The 20,389-nt window shown below is 51.2% G+C and overlaps 8 protein-coding genes across 8 annotated transcripts in view; all 8 read right to left on the minus strand.

Moving 5' to 3' along the window:
• Positions 1–1,804: 1,804 nt before the first annotated feature.
• On the minus strand, positions 1,805–3,648 carry AUEXF2481DRAFT_559 (uncharacterized protein; the record flags this gene model as incomplete). The annotated part of the gene is made up of 4 exons (XM_013493609.1): positions 1,805–2,476; positions 2,648–3,439; positions 3,491–3,527; positions 3,578–3,648. The coding sequence occupies 4 exons, from the start codon at positions 3,646–3,648 to the stop codon at positions 1,805–1,807; spliced, it is 1,572 nt and encodes a 523-aa protein (XP_013349063.1).
• Positions 3,649–4,656: 1,008 nt separating this feature from the next.
• Positions 4,657–5,662, minus strand: AUEXF2481DRAFT_150745 (uncharacterized protein). The gene is made up of 4 exons (XM_013493706.1): positions 5,113–5,662; positions 4,956–5,054; positions 4,827–4,902; positions 4,657–4,774 (listed from the first exon to the last, which is right to left on the minus strand). The coding sequence occupies exons 1-2, from the start codon at positions 5,524–5,526 to the stop codon at positions 4,956–4,958; spliced, it is 513 nt and encodes a 170-aa protein (XP_013349160.1). The 5' UTR covers positions 5,527–5,662; the 3' UTR covers positions 4,657–4,774; positions 4,827–4,902.
• A 343-nt stretch (positions 5,663–6,005) lies between these two features.
• On the minus strand, positions 6,006–6,395 carry AUEXF2481DRAFT_34884 (uncharacterized protein). The gene has a single exon (XM_013493708.1). It carries the CDS (start codon positions 6,300–6,302, stop codon positions 6,021–6,023), a length of 282 nt encoding a protein of 93 aa, XP_013349162.1. The 5' UTR covers positions 6,303–6,395; the 3' UTR covers positions 6,006–6,020.
• Positions 6,396–7,304: 909 nt separating this feature from the next.
• Positions 7,305–8,255, minus strand: AUEXF2481DRAFT_61190 (uncharacterized protein; the record flags this gene model as incomplete). Its single annotated transcript, XM_013493709.1, has 1 exon — positions 7,305–8,255. One exon carries the CDS (start codon positions 8,253–8,255, stop codon positions 7,305–7,307), a length of 951 nt encoding a protein of 316 aa, XP_013349163.1.
• Positions 8,256–8,743: 488 nt separating this feature from the next.
• AUEXF2481DRAFT_563 (uncharacterized protein) lies at positions 8,744–9,906 on the minus strand (the record flags this gene model as incomplete). Its single annotated transcript, XM_013493613.1, has 3 exons — positions 8,744–8,886; positions 8,942–9,726; positions 9,779–9,906. 3 exons carry the CDS (start codon positions 9,904–9,906, stop codon positions 8,744–8,746), a joined length of 1,056 nt encoding a protein of 351 aa, XP_013349067.1.
• Positions 9,907–10,844: 938 nt separating this feature from the next.
• Positions 10,845–12,600, minus strand: AUEXF2481DRAFT_564 (glycoside hydrolase family 76 protein; the record flags this gene model as incomplete). The annotated part of the gene is made up of 2 exons (XM_013493615.1): positions 10,845–12,200; positions 12,256–12,600. 2 exons carry the CDS (start codon positions 12,598–12,600, stop codon positions 10,845–10,847), a joined length of 1,701 nt encoding a protein of 566 aa, XP_013349069.1.
• Positions 12,601–14,303: 1,703 nt separating this feature from the next.
• On the minus strand, positions 14,304–15,331 carry AUEXF2481DRAFT_61235 (glycoside hydrolase family 43 protein; the record flags this gene model as incomplete). Its single annotated transcript, XM_013493711.1, has 2 exons — positions 14,304–14,875; positions 14,926–15,331. 2 exons carry the CDS (start codon positions 15,329–15,331, stop codon positions 14,304–14,306), a joined length of 978 nt encoding a protein of 325 aa, XP_013349165.1.
• A 4,715-nt stretch (positions 15,332–20,046) lies between these two features.
• Positions 20,047–20,389, minus strand: part of AUEXF2481DRAFT_150859 (uncharacterized protein) — a 1,718-nt gene continuing 1,375 nt past the window's right edge. Inside the window, exon 2 of the mRNA XM_013493712.1 lies at positions 20,047–20,389. This exon is cut by the window's right edge and continues 1 nt beyond it. Within this exon, the coding sequence (XP_013349166.1) occupies positions 20,180–20,389 (210 nt within the window). The 3' untranslated portion in view covers positions 20,047–20,179.

Raw genomic sequence — 20,389 nt, forward strand, 5'->3', positions numbered from 1 at the left:
AAAGCCTGCTGGGCCGGGAACTGGAAGTGCCACTGGGGATCGAGAGCAGCAGCTTGGTTCATTTGTTGTTGTGTATAGCCGAGGTTCATGGCATTGGGCTGGACGGGCGCGGGTAGATTGTGGGACTCGTATGTCTTTTGATCATGTTGATTGACATTGTAATCGAGATGTTGCTTTTGGTCGATTTGATTCACATCATATTTGTAGTCGACATGTTGCGACACAGGCTGCTCGAGTTGATGCTGATGCTGGTGATGGTGATGTTGATGCTGATGTTGCGGCTGGAGGGACTGGTGGGCCATGGTCGGGTCCAGGGAGTCGAGGGTAAATGCCCACTGTTGTTGCGAAGCCAAGGAAGATGACGAGGAGTAAGAGTGGTTGTGGCGAGGATCGGTATAATCGCCATAAGCCAGAAGGTTATCGGCGTGGGTGAAATCGAGGTTGTACATGATGATTCTCGGTGCATACAGGCACGGATGCAGGCAATTTCGGACGAGGTAGGCTTTTAGTCGCACACACAACTAGTCGACGAAATGGCACGAGATAGGTCAGCAGCGATGTCTAGCTGACCGCCGCTCTTGTTACAAAAGGACAGCACGAGGGACCGTGGCATATAGGTATTAGCGAGGACGATGGTCCTGAAATGGCGGTGAGGCAGCATCGCTGGTAGCATGCGGGGCGGGGTCGAGCGACGCGCTAGCACTTTAGGTCATGCATGGACCAGATGGCTCCAGAGAAAGCGACGACCCGCAAGACTCCGTGTAGTGCGTGACATCCTGTCATCTCTGCATGCGATGTATCTGTTCCGCGCGATCTGAGAATTCTGACTTCTTCTTGTCGACTTCGAGAAATTTGCGGGCTGGGATCCCATCTGGTAGCTATGTTTCAGCCTCAGACAGGGAGAGAACCGTTGTCTACAACGTTGGCAGAACCCTGGAAGTCGGATGTTTAAGCTCGACGCTCAGGGAAGGCGCTTGGACGACCTTGCCAAGTCCGACAATGCAGAAAGGGAAGACCGACTCGCACACGAATCAAGTCCTCTCCACTCAACTCACCACTCTCGAGCCGCCGGGCACACCCAGCCTCTACTGCATCTTCCCGCATGCTTCGGCTCGCGGCTGAGAGTGCTCCTTCGATCAGCTTCATCCAGACCGGTCAAACGTGACCACAAAGGCTTGAAGTCTTGCTGCACCAAGTACGACTGACTTGCAATGTACAGTAGACTACTTCCTCGCTCGAGCGACCCACGTGAGTCCATTGACCATCATGCCTCTGTGTAACAACATTCCGTGGCTCCAGCGCTATCATGCCCTATTCACACGCAAGGCACTTGTAGCCGAGTCAGCCATTGGTCCTAGATAAACCCGAATGACACCAAAAATACGAAACCTCCACGAGCTGTGCACTGTTTTTGTTTCACTTCCTACTTTTTGCCTATGGACTGATCTCGGGTGCAACACTCTACAGCCCGCTTTTCAGATTGCCCATGTCCACATACGACCCTATCACCAAGTATTTCTCGAGGTAGAAGAACTCTGTGCACAGACAAATCTCGGTACTCTTGTCTCTTCAGTCTGCAAGACAGACGGCTCGGTCGATCTTTCATATGCAAGTTGCGTGTGCAGAAGGCTGGCCAGAGCTCATGCAGCCGGTCATTTTGACAGGGTCTCCATATTTCATCTCCGATCAAGTGCTGCACCCCATCGTCTACGCACGTACACATCTCGAACGGAGGCACAGGCTAGTATTCGACCGGATCACTTGGCCGTCAAAATCTTCTATCTGGTGGATAGGAGTCCATAATTCAACCCTTTTTGCCTGCTAGCACGTCTCGGCCAAATCCTATATCGACATTTTGGCCTGTCTTCCAGTCCACGTTCGGACGAGTCTTGACAAAAGACTCTCGATCCTGCCATCTCTTGAACCACTGTACTAGGCTTTGTCTTCCATCGCGCCATTCAATCCCAACAATGTCCAGAAAGGCTACACATGCTGCTACCGCACATTCAGCCGCTGACGCCGGTGCATCGTTAGCTGGCGGCTGAAGCGTACCACGACCAACTTCAAGTTCAAGTTGGTCAAGTCCCCGGATTATCTTCTCGTTTTGACCATCGATCCAGGCTTGATATGCGACGTTGTTCTCAGCACGGATCTTCTTCTCGTACAAGATGAGAACTTGCGCGTCCAACATGCCGTCGGCGCAACCGTGAAGAGTTCTCAATCGCCAATTGTGTCGTTTAGGGTCAGACCGCTTGTTCATCAAGGCTTCGTGTTCTAGAAAGTCGCAGATCACTTTCGAGTCATAAACGCCATCGCCGTTGTTGCCGAGGACCAGAGTCGGTAGTTTTGCCAGAGGGTTCGACTCGGCAACAGTGAGGACATCATCAGACCATCCCGGGTACTTGACTGGTGCAACGACAACAGTCTGAAGCTCAATTCGGTCTGCAGTGCCCAGTTCGAGAGCAAGCATGTACACCTTGCGTGAGTACGGAGATAGAGGATGGTAGAACAGCCGGTGAGGGCAATCTAGCGGTGGTTGAGCGTCCACCACGGTAACACCAGCTGGCAAATTTCTCCCCATTGCTTGAATACGAAAATTTCACCTAGGAAAGTGGACCAAAACGCCTTGAGCATTTCGAATGCAAACCTGGTTTGCTTTCAGCATTACAAGTTCGCCCACATCGCGGTGGTGCGAGGCCCAGTCTGTCGGGTAGACCTCAACCATCTCACCAATCTTTAGCCTGAGTGAGTCAGCGTAGCTCATGTCGTCTTGAAAAGCTCCAGCTGGTGCGGACGTGATCTTCTCGAAAACCTCTTTACCGCTCAGAGCTGGAGGTACGGAAGCCTTGACCTCGGCGTCCTGCAACGCTTTTCTGAAGAGATGAATCCAGGCATATGTTTTAGGAAACATCTTTTTGGAAAGAAAGTGTTCTGGGACTGCACCCTCCATCAGTGGGTTCGTCACGATCCACTGCGCGATGTAGACGGCATCGACATCTGCGATTGAGGGTACTGCACTGTCGAAAATCCAATCACGTCCATCTTCCAGGAGGTCCTCCAGCGTCTGAAACATGGCACGAATATAGTTGTACGATTCCGGCCTGTCTTTGATCATGTCCTCAATTCGGAAAGGTCTGCCCATTGCCTCGGATCTGTCGGCAAGGAATGCAGGGTTCTTGCCCAAAGCAGAACGCTCGTATGGTAAACAGCGCGTAGCATGCAAGAAGATTTGATCATGGTTCCAGTCTTGAAGCAATCTCTGGACAGCTTTTTGCGAAGCACTTAACGAGGCATTTGGAAGAGGGTATCTTTCTTGTAAGACTTGTAAGATCAATCTCGAATCACAATAGACATGGCGGCCGATGGCGAGCACTGGTATTCGACGATAAGAGATGCCCAGAGCTGCCAGGTCAGGTCGCGGCATTATCGGTGGTTGGATCTGTGAGCATCAGCATCTGATGTTGACTCTGGTCATAAACTTATAACTCACACATTCTGAGTACTTGATACCGGCCAACTTCAGGTACCTTGGTTGTGTCAGCAACTCTCTGAGAGGCAGGATATAATCTCAGCATACCACAATACCTTGTGCGAATAGATCGACTGGGCGTAATGGAAGAGTATGACCTCCTCGCCATTCTGAGTCATTATGGTGGCACTAGAAGACACTTTGTCATAGTGCAAGCGCTGGAATATACAATGAGAGATGCTGACTACCCTTCATCACTGACACGTCGTACATTCAAGGTTATGCCGGCTTATACATGATCGACAGTTGAACAATATCTCGGACTTGGCACATCCCGACGCATCGCTAATAAGCCACCAACAAGCACTCCACTAGTTCCCATCCAAGCATCTTCATATCACTCAATGCCCCACGGCCTGACCATCCATACCATTCTCGTATCCCCCACTTTCATGTTCAACATGTACATCCGGCCGAGGTCCTCCACCGCTTCCGCCAAGCCCCGCATCAGAAGCTAAAAAGATCGACATCACCTTACCGCGGCTCCACTCCGCTTGCTCCCATCTCTGCACGGTCTTCAGCAACTGTTCAATCCACTGACTTGCCGCTGCACGCGCACGATAACAAGACATCTGGTGATCCTGTTCGCACGGTGCACCTACCTCGGGAAACACGCCGGGCCTTTGACTGGTGGAGACTCTACATGCAGGGTATGAGGAAGCGACTTATTTAGGCAGGTGCCCAGGGGTAGACTCGGAGTATACTCAAGGGGAAGAATATGATTAATTGAGGTCTGGCGATTGCTGCAAGGTTTTCACTCAGAGGAAGGGATGGAAGACTGGTAACATGCGACCTTCGTCACTCGAGCTCCTTCTACACACGGAAATGGCTGATACCTATCGATATACTGAGCATATGTTGTGACGAGGCAGTCGAAATGCGTATTTAAGGCAGGCGCCTTAGTCATGAGAAGGTCTGTTTGAGACACTCTCATTGAGCATAACTCTCTCTCTCACACACAACTATGGTGCAATTCGGCAACTGTCTTTGATCCTGTGTAGCTAATACGAGAAGGCGCGGATTGAGCCAAGGTACCCGCGCTCATATCACAACGACCAGGCACATACACTGGTCTGATCTTTTGCATGGCCATCTACATCAGTTGCATCATATACAAAGCACCATCGCAAGGCACCATCACACCATAGCAAACAGTTCATGCGCGAAAGACAAAGAGAATCAATTGACATCTCTATATAGGGGTACGGCCTTGGGCCCACTTGCAGCGACGCAGGACCATCTGATCTATAAGTATGTCAGTCCACGAAGTCACCATAAACAGCAGGGGTATACTGACCTACTGCTTTGCTACTCTATACAAAAGGTATGGCTCAGTGGCCAGTGACCTTGCAGCACTTCAAAGCTACCTGGCCCTGCTCGATCATCAGTACTGGAGTTGTTCAAAGCCGCTTGTAGAGTCACTGACTTAGTGCTCGCGCACACAGGGCGCAGGCGCACCCACGATGGGAGCGCGAAGGGGACCTCCTCCCTGCGTCGCCTCGTGATGGAAGTCCTCAGGACCTCCCTGTACATGTCGCTTGTCAGTAAATCCTCCAGAGAGACACACGAAACGGAGATCTTACAACATCGAGGAGACGAGGGGGGGCCTCGTTGTCTTCGTCGTCGCCGAAGCGAGAGCAGGAGAGGAAGGAGCGGAGTCTCACCAGGAGATTTCTGATTGATGGCATGGTTTTTTGCCGTTGTGTTTGAAAAGAAGAGGGTACTAGAGGTGAGTGATAAGGGTGGTAAGTCGTCTTGCGGATTCTGCTTCCGGCCTGTGCTTGGATGAGTCGTCCTCTCGGCGGTCTATACCTCGTTCGATCGCGAACCGTGACTTGCGGCACGTCCCAGAAGTGAGAGACGACATCGGAGAACGGCCGCAAGAGTCGGCCGAGCGACTTGTCAGGTATCGCACCAGTTCCCCTCTGCGTGTTTGCTCGCGAGCTGTAGCTTGCGCCTGTTGCGCTCACCTGCATACACTCAAGGCTGCTGAACATGACATATCGAAGTATGAAGGCGACTACTTGGATGCTCGTAGTCTAGCCTCGAGTGTTATTCTGTTCAAGCCCTCCCCCGCTTCTCATCTATCACCACAGCTCGACCAGCTGCTGTAAAAAGGCACAGTACAATTGGCAACGGAACCCGCGGACGATGAGAGACAAGCTTCAATGGAGAACGAGAACGCTGATGCACAATCATTTACTGCTCAATCGAACTACGTATCAGGGAAACGACAAAAGCCACCGCTGATGCCCTGCCAGCAAGGCATCTACCACGGAATACCCGAAGGCGCCACATCCCAGGCAGTGGTATCCACACCCCAAGTCTTGGCCACTGCCTTTTTTCTATCATACAGAGCATCTCCATCAACAGTAACTTCCAACAACCTCTTGGTATCGATATCAAGCAACAATGCAGTCATCTCAAACGCCAAACTGGACTGCAGCTGACGAACTTTCGGGTGAAGCACTTCACTCACCATCTGGTGGCGTTATGAAGACGATGCGGCTTTGAGGACATTGATGCCGTAGATGAGGGCAGTGATGGCTGCTTTCTTCTCTGACTCGGACACTTCCTCATTCTCGTGCTTGCTGAGGACGATGTTTTTATCGGCGGCGCGATCGGCGATCATTTGATCGTAGTCCTCACGACTGAGCATGCTGGAGTTGAAGTCTATGACCTCGGCGAGAAGCTCCTCCCCAGGCTCGTCGGTCGATGAGATATCTTTCTGTTCGGCGAGCTTGGCCTTCCAGTACTGCACACGGTCGCTCATGAAAGCGACTGCTTTGTTCTGAGCAGCCAAGCGCAGCTCTTGAAGCTCGACTCTGGAAGTACTGTTCTCCTGGGAGGTAGGTTACTGCGCCATGACGCGTTTCTGCTCAGTTGTCTTTTGAGCAGATATCTTGGCAGGCTCAACATGATTGGCATCGTCGTCTAAATGACTGGACTTGTTGAAAGATGGAGCCACGAGTGACACCGGACACCTTGAGCTCAGGTATATGCTTGCTCCCGTCGATCTTGTTATCCGTAACGCTCATGCTGTTGATCACGAGGCTGCTGCTGCCGCCTGACTTCGTTTCGAGAGCATTATGGTACCCTGTGTCGAGTTGCAGTCATACGATCGTGCATGTCGAGGCAGCGGTCTTGACTGCCGTCAGAGTGTGCAGTGTCGGTTAGATGATCAGACATGCGGTTTTCAGATCCACTGCTCGAAGTAACTCCCTGGTCGTGTTCAGAGCTATCAGACATGTCAATGTTTGCTCAGAAACACCTTGGAGCAAACCCACCTCTCATCTTTGAACCATGGCTTGGACTTTGCAAATCTAGCATATTCCTCTTTGGAAAGAGCACAGCCAGGTGATTTACCGCATTCAACGACGAACTTGTCCCAAGCAATCTGGAAGGCCTTGCGCATATCTGATGTGAGATCGTTGTGCGTCGCATCCACACCGCCCGGAATGTCATTTTTTGTTGAAGTCGACATTCTGAACGATTTCTGTCTGCTTGATGATAGTTCGTGTATGAGAATTACTCTCTCGAAGAAAAATGGTTGAGATCGTTGATGTCGCAGCTGAGTGTTGGCTTTGCACACAGTCAAGACAATTTGCATGGACGGATAACCGACACACCAACACCAGGATTTATCCGCTGTTCGGAAGTGACAGAAGCGCACAGATTTCCCGGTCATTTCAGTCTCACAAATGTCTCTGATAGAGTAGCTGCTGATATTCAAGAGATGTGACTGACCCTAAAGAACATCAGAACATCCACACTTTTACTCCTCCAAACTCCTCTTGAAATTCTCCACCGCATCCCTGAATTTCTCATCTCTCTTGAAGCCCAGCTTCATAGCCTTGCTGACATCAAACCTGATAGGCCAAGAATCCAACATATCCTTGATCTCCTTGGTCGGCTCCTCCCTCGTCACCAACTCTACCGCTCCTTTCCCTCCCACATCCTCCAACGCCTCCAGCATCTCTTTGACACTCGCTGTGATACCAGGTAAATTGACCTGTCTAACATGACTAGGTAGACAATCTTTTTCCAATGTAAGCACATGCTTGAGATTCTCCACCAAGATCCTCGGTGAACACAACCAAGCCTCAAAGTCATCAGGACAAGGCAAAGTAGAAGGAAGACCTTGCAAGGGCTCTCTGAAAATGCCACTCATCCATGAAGAAGCAGCTTGAGTGGGTTTACCAGGCCTTACACTGATAGTCGGAAATCTGAGGGAAAAGCCATTAATGTAGCCTCTGCGTGTAAAGTCATTGATGGCATATTCAATCATTGTTTTTTGTGTTCCATAGCTACTCGACGGTGTTGGCAAGGTAGCCTCGCTCGGCCATTCCGGCAATGGGTTCCCATAAATAGCAGTACTAGACGCATAGACAACCTTGACACCCGGCGCCTTCTGCCTCAGTGTCTCCAGAAGATTCAAGGTCGAGTGCAAATTTACACGGTATCCGAGGTCAAAGTCTGCTTCTGAGCCTGCAGACATGATGCCGTGGAAAATGAAAATTGCGTCCAAAGAAGAAGGAATCACAGAGGCAGAATCACTGTACAAGTCGGCTTTTATACATGTTGCGTTTGGAGACTTGGAAGATGCCTTTGCGGGAATAGGAGGCTCGAAGATGTCGATCAGGAGGACTTGATGGTCGGCGAGGAGGAGATGTTCGGCGAGGAGTTGGCCTACAAAGCCTCCAGCTCCGGTAATGGCAATCTTCATTGTTGTGTCTGGTGATGAGTTTTGATGTTGTGGTGGGCTTGTCTCCCAAATGCCGGTAATGTATGAGCAAGGTTGTGGTGGAGATGTGTCGTGTTGTGAAGTCATTTCAACGATGCAGAGGGATAGTGGTTATATATGAGGCTCTCCCTCTTTGCATTTCGTAACATCCCCGGTTATGGTCGCTCTCCATTTAAAGGCGGGGTGGTGGGGCACAAGGAACATCGGCAAGAAGACCGAGAGTACGGCGGAACAATTCATCGCGAGAGACGGTCAAATGCCGATGACCAACGATAAACATTCCGCCGAAATCCTCCACACATCAATCCTCGCAACCCTGCAGGATGTTCAGGAGAAACTCTGACGTTCTGAAAAGGGTATGATTATTTCATAAAGTAGTCGCTAACAAGCTAAATGTGGAAACTGGTTCCAAGCAACATGTTCTCCCGTCGTTATTCAAGTCGCATAGATTCACGGTAGAATGGTAGGATTTACTTCTTGTACTTGTTGTGAATGTCGATGACCTTTTGCACCTCCTCGTACGAGCCCATGAAGATGCCGGACTTGTCGTGAATAGACTCGGGGATGATTTCGATCATACGGTCCATCTTGCTGTTAACTGCTTGACCGCCGGCTGTGGAATTGTGTTAGCATATGCCCAGTGATAGGATGATGTTGATGTTGCGTACCTTGTTCGAAGACCATGGCCATGGGAGCACACTCATACAGAATACGCAGCTTGCCCTTGGGAGACTTCTTATCCGCCGGGTAGGCAAAGATACCACCGTACAGAAGAGTTCTGTAGGCATCGGCAACCATGCTACCAATATATCTCGCACTGTAGGGCTTGCCACCCTCCTTCTCTGGCTTCTTGAGGGTATCGCACCACTCCTTGACGGGGTCTTCCCACCAGTACGAGTTACCCTCGTTGACTGAGTAGATTGAACGCTTACGGGGCATCTTCATATCGGGGTGGGTCAGGATGAATTCACCAAGGGCACTATCCATGGTGAAACCGTTGACCGGGCCATCCTTCATGGTCATGACGAGCTGTGCAGAGGCACCGTACATGGTGAAGCCGGCAGCAACCATGTCGGTACCAGGACGCAGAAGGTCCTCCTTTGTGCCCTTGGCGCCCTCGGCGAGCTTGTAGATACCGAAGATAGTGCCGACCGAAACACCGGCATCCAAGTTGGACGAACCGTCGATGGGGTCGCAGGCAACGGCATAGCGGGCTGTTGGGTGCTCGTCAAAGACAATGGGCTCATCCTCTTCCTCGGAAACCAAAATGCGCACGCGACCTGATGATCTCATGGCCGAGATGAAAATGTCGTTTCCGATAACATCGAGCTTCTTCTGGTCATCGCCGGTCGAGTTGGCCGAGCCAGCAAGACCCGAGAGGTTGATCAGCGAGGCACGGCGAATGTAGTAGGCGATTGACTTGAAGGCGAACTGGAGGGAGTGGCAGAGAAGGCTGTACAAGCAGTCAGTATGGAAACATGGCACAGCCGAGTCGACCAACATACGTGAAGTCACCGGTTGCCTCCTTGTGTTTTGTCTGCTCCTCTGTGAGGAATCTGGTAAGAGTGATGATCTCGGTGTTGATGGCTTCCGAGCCACCGGGGCCGGAGTGAGACTCGTTGTTCGAAGACATTGCTGAATCTGACTAAGGACTCTGTCGCGAGGATGCGAGAAGGTGGCTTCGAGGGGGATTACGAAGCTATGGCGGGGTGATGAGGGGTATCAATGGATGGTGGGACACAAAGAGTAAAGTAGCGAGGAGGAGGAGGAGGAGGAGAAGGAGAGAAGATTGAGACGGCGGCAATGACAAGCTAAAATGGAGTCTGACTGCTGCAGACTAGGTACCAAGCACTCGAGGATGAAGTGGGTAACGTCACAAGAGAAGTTGTTGGTCGGTGTTGCGGAGCTCAAAACGTCAGATGTGGAGAAGCAACAAGGGCGATCCTGCGGTTGACTCGGTCGCGATTTTCCAGTTTGTCTCTCTTTCCAATTGCTTGCTGTTGATAACATCTGGGCGCGGTAGTAAGACCCTGTCTATTTGTATGTCCTCCATTGCCGAGGTCAGACCCTCGGCGTAAGTGAAGATAACTCACGCGGACAAAATGTCGCTCATCGGGTCTGAGACGCGGTTGATGAGGGGCAGTCAAACAAGCCTGGGGATGTGTATTTCTCCGCGAAGCCTCCGACTTTGCCCGCATCATAGCTGCTCAATCCGCACCCAACTGAACGATCCCGATTCTTTGCCCGGGTAAAACCTCCATGCCATCTCCAAAGGAACGTCGGGTATGAACAATCGTCAACATGACATGTGAAAGGCGGCTAAAGCTCCTTACATATCATATCCAATTCTCCACGACTTCGCAATTCTGCACATCTCAATCTGAAAGACGATCAAGGTCAGAGTTGTGTAAACAATACGGGTCATCTTCTACCGAAGATATCAACCGGGTGAATTCATGAATATATACATCTTTGTTGGAGGACTACTCTCCTCTATGCTTTTCGTCTATGGGTCTATGGGCATTGAAACGTTACTGGGTGTTGAGGGAAGGCGCAAGGGCACTTGCCATTCTACAGCAAGATTGCGGCTCCGATCCAAGCACCTACTGCGGCCAAGGCGCCGGCGCGTGGAACAGCAGTGTTCATAACACCAGCACCTGTGCTCGAGGCCGATGCGCTCGAAGGTTCTACTAATGAGTTAGATGGGGCGCTTGAGGTAGATGAAGCGCGCGAGGCGGGTGAGGTGGAAGGAATGGGGGAGCCAGATGAGCCTGACGAGCCAGATGAGATCCTGGCAGATGTGCTGGTCCTGACCGACACACTGTACTCGGTTGACATACTGAACTCGGCTGACGCACTAGACTCGGCCGATGCACTCGTCGTAGAAGACGGCGTGGCTAAAAGAGATGTGCTGATTTCGGAGGACGTACTGGTTGTAGAGGATGTACCCGCCATGGTACCTGTGCTGCCCACGGCGGATGTGCTGGAGATGCCAGACACACTTGGTGGCCCAACACTGACTGTGGGTTCAAGTGTGCTCGTAGTGGTGGCTGGCTCGATTGCGACGTCGCCCTGGATCTGCAATCCTGGTGCTTGATCGATCAGAAGAGCCTGGGTGACTTCTAGGGCTGAGAGCTCCTGTCCGATGCCATACTTTCCATCGAACCCTGTGTACCATTTCTGGCCGCAAGTGACGCCATCACTGGGTCCTGAACAGGCATCTGCAGCTCTTTGAGCAGAAGTAGTCAGGAGAGGTTGAATGGCTGTTCTGGTGTAAGGAGCGACGACCATTGCTTTCGCAAGGAAGCGAGCCATGTAAGCTTTGAATGAAAACTGATCGGTGTTGCATGTGCTGTACGGTTCACAGGCTGCCTCGACCATGACATTGGATGCATTGTCAAAGGTTTGGAAGAATGACTGGTCGGCTTGCTCGATCAGTCCGGTCAGACGGGTCTCCCAGGTGGAACTGCCGTTGGTGTAGTTGTACAGCATTGCAGTGCCGTAGATGAAGATTCCCGGGTTGTAGGTCCACTGAAGCTGGTCTACGGTTTGGCAGTTGTTGGTTGCATCGGCACCATCATAGACACGGTAGCTGTCGTCAATCAGCCCGGTCGCAACAGTCCAATCCCAGATACGCTCGGCCCAATCGTAGTATGTGCTGTTGCCGGTGTAGCGTGCAAGACGAGCGGCCATCTGGAAGAAGCCTCCGTTCGAGACCGAGTTTTTGTAGTTCCAGCCAGCGTTGGACTGGAAGACCTGCCATCTCAATCCACCGTTACATGTTGTAGTGTCCCAGCGTGGGGCCATTGAGTCAAAGGCGTTCACAGCGAGGGTCTCCCAAGACAGTGAGCCCTCCGACGGGGCAGGGAACCCATACTCGAGGGCTGAGAGGGCGGCGAAGGCCCAGAAGGCTTGATCATCGTTTCCCTTCAGTTGGAGTCAGTACGCGTGCTCGGGCTTGACGGACAAGAGTTGGACATACCATGCTGCTGTAGTAGGCCTCGGGCAGGTAGTTGTTCTCTGTGCCCTTCTGAGCCATCATGGCTTGCATGACAACATTGTTGAAGCTTGCGTCTTTCGTGTAAGCCCAGTAGTCAATGAGACCACCCCAGACAGCTCCAGCCTCCCACCAGTACAATGGATACGGCAGTGTTCCGATTGAAGCTGCTGGTGTATCTGTCTTGTTGTTCTCGTAGTAGCTCATAAGCCCATGTGCGAGTGTTGATGCTGCGGTACGAATAGAGTCTGGTGATGAGACGTCGAGGTTGAGTGCGTATCCAAGTTGAGCGCATGCCGCCAGGGCTGCGAGGGATTGTGAAGGCTTCATGGAAGCTGACTATGAGTATTTATTATATGATATGCAAGTACTAGAAGCTCCGCGATGCTCCAATGCCAAATGCAAGATACCAAAAGCTGTGCTGTAAGTCGAGGCAGCTCAGTCCAAGTGCCATGGTGTTAGTCTTGTATGCTGACTCCATCGTGAAGAAGGAAAGCGCGGATGTCTCAAAATTGTCAACCAAGTGTTGAATATTCTTGGTCCAATAACGCCTATCGTCTTGGATAGGCGCAATTTGGGTAACCGTTGGCGCCTGCCTACCAGATATAGCTACAATGCACACGCCTCTTCGTATTGGTCCGCGGCGGAAACGAGCTGGAAAGCTAGACAGAGGTCAGCTGCAGTCCTCAGCCTGCTACATCCAAGGCATCGAGTAAAGTAATATCGCAAGCTTGACATGCTTCTTGCTTTGGATGCGCCATGGGATGGGAAGGAAGCATGATCGGCAGCTCTGCTCTGGCAACTCAATTTTCTTGATTTGCACTGGGCCGTGAAGCGTTTGAATCCTTCGCGCCAACCGTGTTGAACGGCTAACGTCCATCGCCGCATCGCCAGCCTCGTACGTCCTTCTCGTGAACCAGATCATGCCTTGTATGCAGATGAAAGAGAATACAATCGCTTTCGAGTCGAGCGGACTGATTCTTCTAGAAGTGGCTACCTGTGTTGCAGATTTGTACCGAGAGTGACATCGTCTATAAAGAGTTCCGATTTGTCACAGCTTCATCGCGTTGGCTTGAGAAGGCTGGAGTGCAAGTCACAGCACATCAAGATGGTTGACGCGAAGAGGTCGGTATTCCACTTTTCCTGGCAGCGATATTCAACGTACTCTCACTACGTATGCAAATGCCCTTGCTCACCAGCGATCCAGTATTACAACGTCGCGGCACAGGATCATCATCTCAATCAAGTGTCGCAGATGAACGCGTCTTGAGTCTTGACGCGCGATGAGTCCGCGGACTGATCCCATTGTCTCGAGTCTCAAGCATCAAGTCTGGGCCTTCTATGCACGATTGCAACGGTCGAGAAGTGATGTGTCTTCCATGATGTGTCTTCCATGATGTGTCTTCCATGATGTGTCTTTCATGATGCGTGCGCGCGTGGAACTACAAAAGTTATCGCGGCCAAGTGCTTTGGTAATGGGTACCACCCTGACCACAGTCTTCCATCACTGAATTCTGTCACATAATAGAGCGGCTGGAGTCATGTGGCATATTGATCAGCGGAGATTGTATATAGATATAGGTTCAATAGTCTAAACACCACCTTCAAGCTCTCGTGAGCGCGGTTTCGTCGTTTGGCTTGAATACAGGTTCTCGTACCCATATCTTCACGGGCTTGTGCTCTACAACGCTGCGTGTGCATGATGATTCAAGTCAATGTTCAATCAACACACCGTCTCAAGATGATGCAATTGCACTAGACTTACGTTGTAGTTCATAATTTTCTGTGCAATTGTACAATCATCTCTGTTGGATACTCTCCGAGTAAAGTCGCTCTTCTGAAGACTCTTACCAAGTGCAAGACGTTAATAACGAACATATCACCCACGATCACGTGCCATCTAGGTAACGGTGGAAGAAGTTATGAAGCAGATTGTAAAGTCGCACTGTGCGACCAGAGCATAGGTACTGATCGAATCGAAGTTTGTAAAACGAGACTGAGCTCGTGCTATGCAACTGCTGAATCAAAGTTGCCTAAACTGTAGGCCATCCATTGACCCACTTGATTTTGTTGACACCAAGACGCTTGTCGCCATCAGCGTAACCGATGTTGGTATCAACATAGTGGTAGTAAAGGACCCAACCAAGCTGAGGATCGTTGTACACACCCTGTCCACCTGGAGCATAGATGTTGCCATGCGAAGGCAGTACAACAGTACCGCCACCATTGGTACAGCTCTTACCACTCTGGTCGACAAACCCGCCAGTAGCTGAGTTGGATCTGCAGACCATAATCTTGTACTCATCACCAGGGGCAGGGCGGTTCTTGTCGAGGTTGCAGCAGCTGCCAGCACTAAAGAACAAGTAGTAGCCACCGTTGTAGTTGATCATGTATGCTGCTTCGACGGCGTGTGTACCACTGGGCTGGAAGATGGTGTTGTAACTGGGTCCAGCGTTCGAGTTGACAGTGTTGGGAGTGGTGTTCATCTCCACTTGGTAGAGATCGTGCCAGAAGGAGCCGAAGTTCATGAGGTATTGGTTTCCAACCTTGATGAGGTTGGCATCGATGGCGTTGTATGATTTGGAGCTATCCGAGGAGATACCGGCTGGATGTTGTCAGCTTGCCATTTGTATGTAATATCGACCAGAGACTTACTGGAGCCTTTGTCGGACCAGCTGCCGACATCCATGGAAGAAGAAGTTGCAAGACCGATGACAGAGTTTTGAGTGCCGAATGCGCTGGCAGTGTAGTAGAGATAGTAGGTGTTGCCGACCAAGGTCACGTCAGGAGCCCAAAGGTCGGTCTTGCCAGAGTTGGCTACGTTGGCACCATTAGGCAGGACTTGACCTTTGTAGACCCAAGGGCCCTGAATGCTGGAAGCAGTGTGGATAGCAATACCACCTCCAGTCGAGAAACGGAAGTATGTTCCATCAGCGGTACGGCGAACAATCGAAGGATCGTGAGCGTTGGTACATGTACCACTGCAAGCAAGAGGGTTCGAATAAGCCAAGACTGTGGCGGCCAGCGACACAACACCTGACAGAATGGTAAAAAGCTTCATATCGAAGGAGAACAGAACAGAACAGAACAAGTGAAGAAGCGGACAGGAGCGGGTGAGATGAGGCCTGATCCTTGTCACCTCGACATGGGAGACTCACCTTTATGTGTTTCTACGCTCGTCTTCGGTCCCCACTGCCATCAAGGAATCATCGTCAACAAAGGCTGATGTGACCGAGCACTGGCTGAAACGCTGCATAGTGTCGAGTATATTACCCTGATGATATTCTCCGAGGTAGCGAACAAGCATCATGCACGGTGTTTGCGTGGCAGCCAGTGCGGGTCTAATGAGGGTCTAGGGTGGCATCCTACAACGTGCCAAGGGTAGTGGTCGAACACCTCCGTTCAGTTCGGATCCGTACTGGCGCGTGTACCCCGGACATGCCTTGCAGATTCGCAGTCGTGTTACAGATGTGGGAGCTGCCGGGATCAAGCCTTCTCGCCCTACCTCTGGCAGTATACATAGTACTTTGAGAGCTCCCAAAATTCAAGTGTATGTCGACCTACCTCTTGACGACCCTGCCTACAGTGACAGCGATGCAATCTTTCAAAGGATGATACTTTCACTGTTGATGCAAGGTACCCGAGGCATGTCTTCGCGATTGGTGCGTTATCTTGATAACTGCTAAAGGCTCGGGCCTTTGACACGATTTTGACTTCGATATGCCGATCCAGGAGGGCGACTGAGAGTTCAGTTACGCGAAGACGGTTTGTTCTAACAATTCGAGGTCGTTACCAAGGACATCCATGACTCGAGAAGACTTGGGGCGATATCATAACGTGGGACGTCCAGGGCAAGATCCAAAGCTGTGTATCGCAAGGTCCTGGTCTAAGATTTGACTGACAAAATCTGGTAGGCGAGGATCTCTAGTCGGCAGAGGGCAAGGTCTGCGACGCATGCTGAGGGATGCCGCGGCTCCTGGCAGCTTTTCGGCTGAAACATTTGCGGGGGTGTTCTGCTGTAGCTTACGCTTGGCGGATGTGGAATAGGCTCTACTTATAGGACCGACGCATCTACTTGAGAAATAGTGTCCCTTAGTAGGTTGCTTGGTATGGTGGCTGGTTTCGAATGATGCCTTGTTCCACTCGCGTCCGGGGGATTGTTGAAGTGGGCATGCAGTGTTGACAGTCAAGTTGGTCATCCAGATCTACTCTACTTCACAATGGCTGTCAAGGAATTCTTGGCCTAATAAGATTTTGAAGCTGCTCATGGCCTGGGATTGAGTCGCACCTTCCAGAAAGAGAGCAGCTGTAGCTTGGAAGTTGAGATGGAGCCACAAATTATGCTTCAATTATCCACATATCGTCGCAGCTGTAGCAGCTCTACGTGCGTACCCTGTCGAGGAGTCGCTTGTGTGAGATCCACTTCACAGGATCACTCCTGTCTAGTTGCGAGCCGCTATGGTGCGAGTAACGCCGACGGGTGAATATCTCATGAGACATATCCCATCTGGGATCTTTCCCCGAAGCCGTTAAAGAGGAAGGTGGGATCGAGTGGAGGGTAGTGTTCGTTTGCGAACATCCTTAGTCTGTATCGCTGTTGGCAACAATGCCGAAAGCCATGAACTCAGCTGTCAACCCGAAGGCTTCAGCGTGCGCCCATGACATTCTGGCCAATAGTCTTGACTACAACAGTCTTCCAACGTCGAAGGATCGCGACGGGAAGACAAGCTTACAAGGAGCAACCTCCTTGGTTTCCACAACGCTCAATAATTTTGCGCCATCTTTCAGCAGACAGCGCAGTTGGGCTACAGTGTGTCAAGCGTGTCGCTCTAGAAACACTTGGTGAGCCAAGGCAAGGCGTCATGAACTGCTTGACGCATCCAATTAGCACGACCCTCCTCCAGACAGAGCACCATTTTGTCAGGCGACCGAATGTTCACCACGTTACGCTAGCAAGGAGAACGAGATAGCATTGGCCCAAGGATCGTCGTCTCTTCCTGTTTCTCACTTTGTTACCTGTTCGTACCTTTACAGGCAAATGCTCACCTGCAATCATTGCCTTCTCCATATGGCGCAGTCTGTATGCAGAGTGTCTCTCATCTCAAGCTGTCTCGAGCTTGTGTGAGCTGCCATCTTCTAAAGCGAAAACGAGGCAGCAATATGTCTCAATCCCAGCTCCTGATGCCCTCTCACATGCTCCGCATCCTCGGTCAAGCCTCTTCCACCGTTGCATACATGATTCGGTCACCCCGACCCTGAGATCTAACCGCAAACGACCCGGTTGGCGTCCGCCGAGCTCCTCCGCAACGGTCCATTGGGTGACAGGCGTCAACGCCCCAGACACTGGACTACTACTTCTACTGGGTAGGATTGAGCGACTAATACTGATCTGGATAGCACATCCCTGGCTTCCTAGATTCGAATCCCTATTCAGAGAATGATCTTGCATATCCTCTTAAGCTCCAGGTACGATATTCTCCACAGTTGACACTTGGCAAACGACTACGCTCCTTTTGATCACCTTAGAATGTTCTTAATCGATCATGGAAGCGCTGGCTCTTCGTACAACGTGCACTATCCCTTTGGAATCCAAATTGTCGTTGCTTCTCTGCAATGTATTTTGTGATATCCAAGTCTTGACCATAGGTGTTATCAGCGCGAGCCTACCACCGGTGCCTGGTCATTGTCACGACACTCTTGCGCAACGCTGCTGCAAGCCTTATTGCCCTGACGCTCCCAACCGTCGTTTTACCCCAAGCACACCATTCAGCAGCTCTTGACCGTTGAGGGGGACCGAACGGGCTGAATCACCACTGGACGCTGAGGAGACTCCAGTATATCGTCTTTGTTCAGCCTTACGATAGGGAATGGCAACTGCCTGAACGTCGAGTGCTCCTTCGGGATCTGATTGGACCCAAACCAGCAAGGTCGTCGAACAGATGTACCGTAGTCGGCATGTACGACTTCCAGGCCTCGGTCGAGACCCTATGGGTCTGTGGAATATTGGCATGATCATCGTCATGCCATTAGACGATCCAGACATTCGGTACATACAAGCACTACTGCTTCCAACACCCGGATTGATAGTCCCATTTACCGCCGGGCTTGATACTCAACGGTAAAATCACTGTTTCATTTGGTGTATCCACTTCTCAATATTCAGAACGTTGCTAGATTGACACAGAGTCCAGACTCACTTGAAGGACAACATCCAGGGTATACCATCTGCAGCAGAAGATGTTTCGTATAATTCTCGTCGACTATAAGACGCAGTGTGACGCCTGCCTTTGATATCATCATCCACCCCGACAACCTCTCAGGATCAACACAAACGACCCTATTCGACATCCTGCGCCTTAATCTTCCCTAATACTTACTATCCTAATCACAACCTCTAATTCCTTCCTTAATCACAATCTCTCCCCCTTAATTCATCTGTCACCATGGCCCGTCAAGTTGCCATTCTGAGCCTTCTTGCCCCTGCTCTCATCCTCGCAGCCCCCTTGAACTCCAAGGACAAGAGAGATGACATCGTCGATCTCGCCGCCAGAGGCGATACACTCGGAGCCTCTCCTGTCGATATCATGGATCACCTTCTCTTCGACAAGCGTGAGCCTCTTACTATCGGTGTCGGAATCTCAGCCTCGGTCGGTATTTCTGCTTCCAGACAAGCCACTCCGACCAACAAGACATCTTCGAAGAAGTCAACATCCACATCGAGATCAAGCATCAAAAAGTCCTCTTCGAGCAAGATCACTGCTCATTCGACTTTCAGTGTCTCTAAAGGGTCGTCATCCAAGAAGATCTCTAGCAGTACCAAACTATCCAGCAGCTCGGCCAAGGCTTCCACTATTCCTAAGCCTGCTTCTAGCAAGAAGCTCACCTCTTCGAGCATCAAGAAGTTGACCAGCTCAGCTAAGACCGCTTCTTCATCTCCGATCACCACCAAGAAGTCGACTGTCACAGTCAATCCTGTTGCCTCAAGCAAGAAGACTTCCTCCTCATCAGCCAAGAAATCTACCTCTAGTAGCAAGAAGCCAACCTCTTCATCTTCCTCTAGCAAGAAGCCAGCTTCTTCATCTTCTTCTAGCAAGAAGCCCGTCTCGATCTCTTCTAGCAAGAAACCCGTCATTGTCTCGAGCAGCAGAAAACTCAGCTCGTCTTCGTCAAGCAAGAAGCCAAGCTCCGCAGCTAGCAAGCCCGTTGCAAGCAGTTCGAAGGCCTCAATCAGATCCAGCAGCTCCTCCAAACTTCCTTCGGCCACCCCGAAGAGCTCGAACAAGCCAAGTAGCTCCGTCAAGCCTACTGCCAGCAGTTCTAAAGCTTCTGTAAAGCCAAGTAGCTCCGTCAAGCCCGCCAGCAGCTCCGTCAAGCCCGCCAGCAGCTCCGTCAAACCTGTCAGCTCCGCCAAGCCATCCAGCAGCTCAATCAAATCTGCCAGCTCTGTGAAGCCTGCAAGCAGTTCTATCACTCGTGGTGTCAGCTCCGCTTCTTCTGCCACTAGCGGTGTCAAGCAGGGATCTACCTCGATCAAGAATGGTCAGACTTCTGCTTTTAGTTCAGTCTTACTATCAGGCACAACCAAGTCCAGTAGCTCCACCGCAAAGGCTGCGTCATCTTCTGCTGGCTCCCAGATTACGGTGATCACCAGCAATGGTCAGACTGTCACTATTTCGGTCAAGCCTACTCCTTCGAGCACGAGCCTGCCTGGCGTGACCGTGAGTGGAGGAGTCACACTCTCCATTCCACCACAATCAGGAGTCTCCTCTGCCTACTCGTCAGTCATCAGCCGTGCATCAAGCGTGGTATCCTCCGTTGTTTCTCGGGCGAGCTCTTTGGCTTCGCAAGCTGCGTCTTCGGTCGCCGGCGCTGCTTCTACTGTCAAGTCTCAAGCATCATCTGGCATTTCTCAGGCCAGCTCTGTAGTCTCCAGTGATGCCTCGAGCATCAGTTCCCGCGGATCATCAGCTGTCTCGAAGGCAACTTCAGTCGTCAGCAGCGACATCTCGAGTGTCAGCTCGCGTGTATCCTCTGCAGTCTCGGGCGTCAGCTCACAGGCATCTTCGGCCATCTCGAAGGCGACCTCAGCCGTCAGCAGCGACGTCTCGAGTGTCAGCTC

The sequence above is a fragment of the Aureobasidium subglaciale genome (genome assembly GCF_000721755.1).
Source record: "Aureobasidium subglaciale EXF-2481 unplaced genomic scaffold scaffold_0, whole genome shotgun sequence".
Lineage (NCBI taxonomy): Eukaryota > Fungi > Ascomycota > Dothideomycetes > Dothideales > Saccotheciaceae > Aureobasidium > Aureobasidium subglaciale.

Coding starts and splice junctions, on each gene's coding strand:
- AUEXF2481DRAFT_150745 (XM_013493706.1), bottom strand. CDS start 5,526: ATGTTCAGCAGCCTTGAGTGTATGCAGGTGAGCGCAACAGGCGCAAGC. Junction 5,055..5,112: donor CCCCTCGTCTCCTCGATGTT/GTAAGATCTCCG, acceptor CGACATGTACAG/GGAGGTCCTGAGGACTTCCA.
- AUEXF2481DRAFT_34884 (XM_013493708.1), bottom strand. CDS start 6,302: ATGAGCGACCGTGTGCAGTACTGGAAGGCCAAGCTCGCCGAACAGAAA.